We start from the raw sequence: 6,433 nt of genomic DNA, 5'->3' as shown, positions 1-6,433 counted from the left end.
GCTCAGTGGGGAGGGCGGGGCTCTCCGGGCCGCGCGTCTGGGCCGGCGCTCCTCGGGACGGCTCGGCGCCTCCGCCGCCCGCCCGCCCGCTCGGAGCCGCGCCCGCCGCAGGCTGCGCCCTGCCGCCCCGCCCCGCCCCGCCCCGCCCCCCGCCGCTCGTCCCCGCCGCGGCCGCGCCGCCTGCAGCAGCAGCAGCTGCTCCTCCCTGGCGGCTGCCCCCCGCGGGTCCCTCACTGGCTGCGGGAGACTCGGAGATAGAGGGAGGACACTGCCGTGCCGCCCGCACCAGAGACCTTCGTCTCGCCCTGTCGGTCCTCACCCTCTGGTAGGAACATGGGTAAGTCATCCTTTCCCCCGTCATCGCCTGACATTTTTCTCTTTCTCAGTATGCTGCAGGGTGGGAAGCATTTCTCGCGCAAAGTTGCCGAATTTCTCAATTCCACGGTTGCGAGGCGGTGGCTCTTCCCCTGGGGAGAGTCGGCGCACGCGGAACGCACGCCCGCTGCTGGACTGGGAGGGTCCGGAGCCGGGGTGGGGTCGGCTGCGGGGCCGGACCGCCGCTCGGCTCCCGGCACTCGCTCCTTGCCTCCCCTCCTCCATTCTTCCTGCTGGTGCCGGCACGAAGGAGCTGCTTAACGGGCTCGCATCCGCTGCCCCAGCCCAGTTGCTCCGGAGGCCGCCCGCTTCCTTGCTCCCGCGTCGGCCCGACTCGAGGCTCCTGTCGGACCGCGAGAAAAGATCACTTGGTGTAACTTCCTTCCCTGTCAGTGCGACCTCTCCCCATCTTGGGAACTGCTCATCCCGGGGCGGGGAAGTGGAAGCAAGTAGTTTAGGGATGAATTTACAACCTGCTCGGAAAATATTTTCCTTGGGGGAGAGCGGACAGCTTCATAGTTTGAAATGATGACTTGTCAGAGGCCATGAGGAAGGTGAGGCTGGGTAGAGGCGCTAGCTGTTGAATTAGTGTTAGATGACTACAGTGTTCAATCTTTCTCTCCTGGAGCCGTTTTCTTGGTTTCTTAGTTTGTCTACTGTAGCAGGAAACTGCGCCCTGTAACATATTGTTACCGAATTTACATGCTAGTTATTCGTTCCCAGCTTCCCCTGCCCAAATCTGCATAATCTGATTTTAGTTCCTTTATATTTATAGTTAATCTCAAAGAGATTGGTTTGGACGAGATATTTCAAAGCAAATATGTTTTATAAAACTATGCATAATTTAACACAAAAATTTTTCATCATGTATTGCTTAACTGTTCGGTCATTACAGAAATGTCTGATACATTCTGCAATGTAATTAAGAGCTGAAAGTTTCTTTTAATAGTAGGAACTTGGAATACCTCGCTTCTACATGTTCTCCAGCTTGCTTCCACTCCTATCTATCATAATTTCCTCTTTTTAAAATTTGCTCCATTGGCATCAATCCACTTGGACTTTTCCCACTCCTTCCTTATATTTTAGGTTTGAGATGAGTGTGGCCCTTTCATCTGTCAATACAGTGCTCAGCATGTCCAGAGTTAGGTCATGACAACTCAAAACCTTCAAGGAAGTCTCTAAAAATCTAGAAATGGTGTCCTGGAGCTTCCTGGAAAAGCAAGTGGTCCAAGCTCTGATTCAGACCTTTGGCCATAGAGTGGGAAGGAGACAGTGTTGCAGGAGGGGTATGAATGAAAAATGCTCTAAAACCCTGAATTTTATTTTCAGTTTTCCTTTTAATGTATTATTAATATGCTGAACAGATTTCAGTAAAAATATGATGGCCCATTTATACATACCTGTCTTTTTTCCAGGAGCAGAATTTTTAATGAATATTAAATCAGATTATTGAACATACTGTGTTTTTCTTTTAAACATACAGGACACAAGTTTTGCCTGTAAAATTTTTCCATATTCTAAAGTGAGCTTTAAAAATCCATTTAATTAAAAGATAAATGTTGAAACATTACTTTTTGGTGGGAAAAATATCTGATTTTGTTGCAGAACTGGTGGATAAAAATACATGAAACAAATGAAATTATCTACTTAAAAGTAATCTTGAAATTGTTGAATACTCTTGTTTATTTTAAAATAATAAAGGCCAAATAGAAATCCATCTCTTATTTTGAAGCATTGGTTAGATTAATCTCATTCCTCATAGTATCTGTACCTTGTTAGAAAATTTTTAGTACTTACATAATCTACCTGGAAATGGAGTTATGGGTGTGTGTGTTATGCATTTAGTCTTGAGTTCCAGAATATGAAAATAATATCTTTTTAATTTTTGTGTCTCCTACAGTGCTTTTCACTTAGTAGGTATTCAGTAAATCTTTGGCAAATTAGTTCTTAAAACCACCTATTATTTCTAACTTTTAAACCTGAAAGTATAGGCTGGGAACAAACATTTGGGTTGGTAGATATTATGAAGATATAGAAGAAACAGGTATTTAGAAATATCATTGTAGTGTTGCCTCTCCAGATAAAAAGGTTGGGTTGTATTACAGGCTTTGGATTAACCTCAGGCAACCATCTCCTTCTAAACTACCATTTTCAGTGGTAATGTGGTTTGGTGTATGATCAGTGGCACATACAATATAATAAAATTGGAATCTTGGAAAGCAATTTTATATCTGAGCCAAGGAAGTTGTTATAATAATCCATAAGATAACTGGTTAATGATAGGGGGAAAATTGCTTTTTAGTCATCTTCTTGAAGAAAGTGAAGTTTTTTAAAAAAAGATTCTTATGGCAGTGATTTTCTCCACAGGAAAGTAAAGGAAAATTTCTGTTGTGGACCACAACTATTTTTTGTATACATTTTATTATAAGTTTAACATATTATTTATTAAATATAAATTGTATGCAGTGTTTTGTAAGAGGACAAAAATGAAAAGGACATTCATGTTTCAGGTTTCTTATAATCCTAACAGGAACAATATGACAAATACACAAATAATTATAATAACAAATAAAGGTATGAGTGATATAAAAGGCTTTTGCATAAATTACAGATTTGAGGGATAGAGAAGAGGTCTTAGAGAAATATTATTTTAACCAAAGATCAGTGACGTTTCTGAAAAGTAGATAGGTGTCTGTTAATTGGGATGGAGAGGGGAGAGAAATAACATGAACATAAGGAAATATTTGAGGAATTTCTGGGATATTATTAAATAGCTATGTTTGGCTAGAACAAAATATAAGGAAATAATGGTTAACAGAGATGGAAAAATATTAATATATAACAACCAGATAATATGAGATCTTAAAGGCCAAACTGAAGAAGAGTTTGGACTTAAAACATTTTTATGCAGTAAAATGTTACACTTTATAGGGAGTAGTATATACTTTTTTCTTGCCTGAGAATACTTTGTAATTTCACTATAGTGCTGTACACTTATTTCTTTGACATTCTACTTAGGTCTTTATAACTTAGCATAGTACATTTTTTTTTCTCTTTTTAATAATATCTGTCATTGGGAATTATTTTCCAGTTTGAGTTTTGGAGGGAGCAAAAAACATTCAAACCATTGCAATTACAAAGTATTATTTTGATTCTAAAATTCTATGACTATTTGAAACTAAAGTTTGAAATATACTTAGTATCATTGATGTCTTATATTCATCTCAATATAACTTGTTTTTTTTTTCTCTTTATTGTTCAAATGCTAATCTACTTGATGCTGCAGTGAAAGGGTTTAAGATAATTTATTAGCTTTGTCTAAATAAATGCCCAAAAAGTCATTTATTCTGCTGGTTAAGATACAGATGCTGGATTCAAACTGCAGAGTAATACAATTTCTTCCAGTGCATCTATTTATACAGTTGTTACTACAAGCATTCCAGGAGTTAAAACCAAGGACTGTAGTGATAAAAGGAGGTGGTTAAATTGAGCTGCTAGCTATGATTAGCTGTACTTGTAAATTCCAAAGTCCTTCTGATGATTTTTTTCAGTTTTTCACGGAGTGATTATAGGGAATGGAATGTATGTATGTATCTATCTGGGCTATTCTTTTTACTTAGCAAATTATTAGGCATCTCTGCAGGTATTAATTGTATAATTTTAAATAATGATAACCAGAGGTGTGCTGGTAAATGTTTAACCAAAAGCCCTTCTCCAGAAACACCAAATTTGTGGTGGCTGTGAATTTCCTGTGTTGTAAATATTCCCACCATTGCAGATTTCAAGCTACCAAAATGGTGTCAACAAGTATAGAATTGGGAAGAGATCAGATGCAGCACATCATTATGTAGTATGTCTTCTGTATAGACATCATCTAATGAGAGTAGATAATAGCAAAATGTAAAGTAATTAAGTAATGATGGTTTTGAATATAACCTGTTTTAATGTAACTCATTTAAAGTATATAATTTTAAATAATAACTTTTAATAACTATCTCATAAAATTCCTAAAAATTTAGTAATCATTATCTCATGGGCTAGTGCAGGAGGTGCCAGTACACCATTGAGTAATTACCATTTATTAAGAATTATTAATATCAGTTATCATGCTCCAAATTTAATTTTAATCTTTTTAACAGTTTTAGGAATTGAGTGACTCTCCCCACTTTACTGATTCAAAGAAGCAAATATTTTTCCAAGGGGATAAATCCTCAAAAACCTAATACTCTTTTTCAAGTTTTAGCTTATATAAAAATCAGCTAGAAAGCTTATTAAAAAAAAATTATGGGGTCTATCCTCAAAAACTTGGATTCAATATGTGTGGGATAGGCTAAGAATTTGCATTGTTAGGAGGTTCTCAGGTGGTGTTGCACCAGGAATAATAGTAACCTACCAGGCAACTGCTGTCACACTTTTTCCTCAGAGGGCCAGATGGTAAGTTTTTAGGCTTTGTAGGCCAAGAAGCAAAAATCAAGGGTATTATACAAAAAGAGAGAAAATATGTGGTGAGAGAAAACAAATATCCACAAATATTTGACCAAATACAAAAATGATAGTATTAATTGAACAAAGTTTAGTTTATTATAATATAAAATGAAAAGACTAGAATGCCATTGGGGGAGGATAACATTTCACTTATTGTGGTTCAAAGATATCATAAGAAGGTAGTCATTTGTTAATGAAGGTTTATAATTCAATTTTATGAATTTTGTCTTTGAAGCATTTTTTCACAGATACATACTGCAATTACATTTAATTAATTAACTAATTTATTTATTTTTGTGTGTATGTGGTGAGCTGAGGGCTTAAACCTGCTAGGCAAGCTATACTACTGAGCTACATCACCAGACCTACATATTCATGAGCATATTCATTCGATAGAAGGCATTTATCAAATTATTTTAGATTCTTCTCTTGATATTTGCTATATAATATGCAGATTAACCACTTCTAATTGAAGACTAGGTGGGAGCTCCTCAATTGGAATGTTAAATGGATTTTGAAATATGTATATTTCCTTTGTACTTGTAGTGAGGTTTGAAAAGGAATCCTGGAACTGTAATTTAAGCTTGCTAAGTATATCCATTGAAACTTTGTGTATGCATGACAAAACAGACAAATTGTTTCTTACAGTTTGAACAGTGTTATCAAAATGACTATCAGGGTATATAGTTCTTATATATAAGCACGATTTCTCCTTGACTTTAGGTCTGATTCATTAGGAAACATTATCAAATCTGTAGTGATATCTAATTTTCAAATATATTTATTGTTTGATACTAGTGGTTGAAGGCATTTCTTTTTGTTCAGAAAATTTTGTTTGTATATAAGCTCAGAAAATCACAGTAAAGCTCTGTAACTACTAAGTGTTAGGCCATTACATGATAAAGCAGGTCAGGATATTCAGTTTCTATTTCTGATGAATATGCATAGAACTGACTGCAGTTAAATCTGTGTGGACAAGTAAAGTTCATTGGTGATAGTACTAGTTCAATGATACGTGATAGATTAAAATATTTTCCCAATAACAAGCATATTGATGAGTTATTGAATGAAGAACCATAGACTTTAAACACCTAACATTTTCACCGACTGTAAATTTATTTAGCTAGCCTCTCTCTGTTTCTCACATATTTTTGCCGTTATCAGTTGTAACACATCTTAGCGGATTCCACTTCAGGTTAAACTGAATTAGTATTTGCTGAACTTTGAAATATTTTTGCCTGTTAATATTCTGTGTATACTCTCCATGGAGACAATTTCTTCAGTTGCTTGGAATTGACTTCTTGAAAATATAGCTAATATCACTAGTATCTGTCAACTCACAAGGAGCCAGGGAAAACCTCTTGAAATATTTTGCCTTGTTTTTATAGTTACATGTTGATATTGTTTCTGGTGTTCTCACCTTAAGTAGTTAGTCTTCTTGAAAAGCATTCTTTAAAAAGTTTATTTTCTCTAGAAATATTTATTTTTAATTAACTCATCATAATGAAAAGTTCCATTGCTAGGATAATAAATGAGACACTCTGAAACTTAATAGCTTCATTTTCATTTTTCA

At 36.7% G+C, this 6,433-nt stretch overlaps 1 protein-coding gene across 4 annotated transcripts in view; it reads left to right on the top strand.

The window, feature by feature from the left end:
• Positions 1 to 149: 149 nt before the first annotated feature.
• Rap1gds1 (Rap1 GTPase-GDP dissociation stimulator 1) overlaps positions 150 to 6,433 on the top strand; it is a 150,406-nt gene continuing 144,122 nt past the window's right edge. For all 4 annotated transcript variants that reach the window (XM_046459024.1, XM_046459023.1, XM_046459022.1 and 1 more), the window contains exon 1: positions 150 to 337. In XM_046459024.1, coding sequence (XP_046314980.1) covers positions 334 to 337 — 4 coding nt within the window. In that variant the 5' untranslated portion in view covers positions 150 to 333. The remainder of the gene's footprint in view (positions 338 to 6,433) is intronic.

This window comes from Marmota monax, unplaced genomic scaffold, assembly GCF_021218885.2.
Source record: "Marmota monax isolate L192 unplaced genomic scaffold, Marmota_monax_Labrador192_F-V1.1 WCK01_AAM20220418_F8-fsc00002, whole genome shotgun sequence".
Classification (NCBI taxonomy): domain Eukaryota; kingdom Metazoa; phylum Chordata; class Mammalia; order Rodentia; family Sciuridae; genus Marmota; species Marmota monax.
The sequence above is the reverse complement of the archived record's forward strand: the minus strand, read 5'-3'. Positions and strand labels throughout refer to the sequence as shown.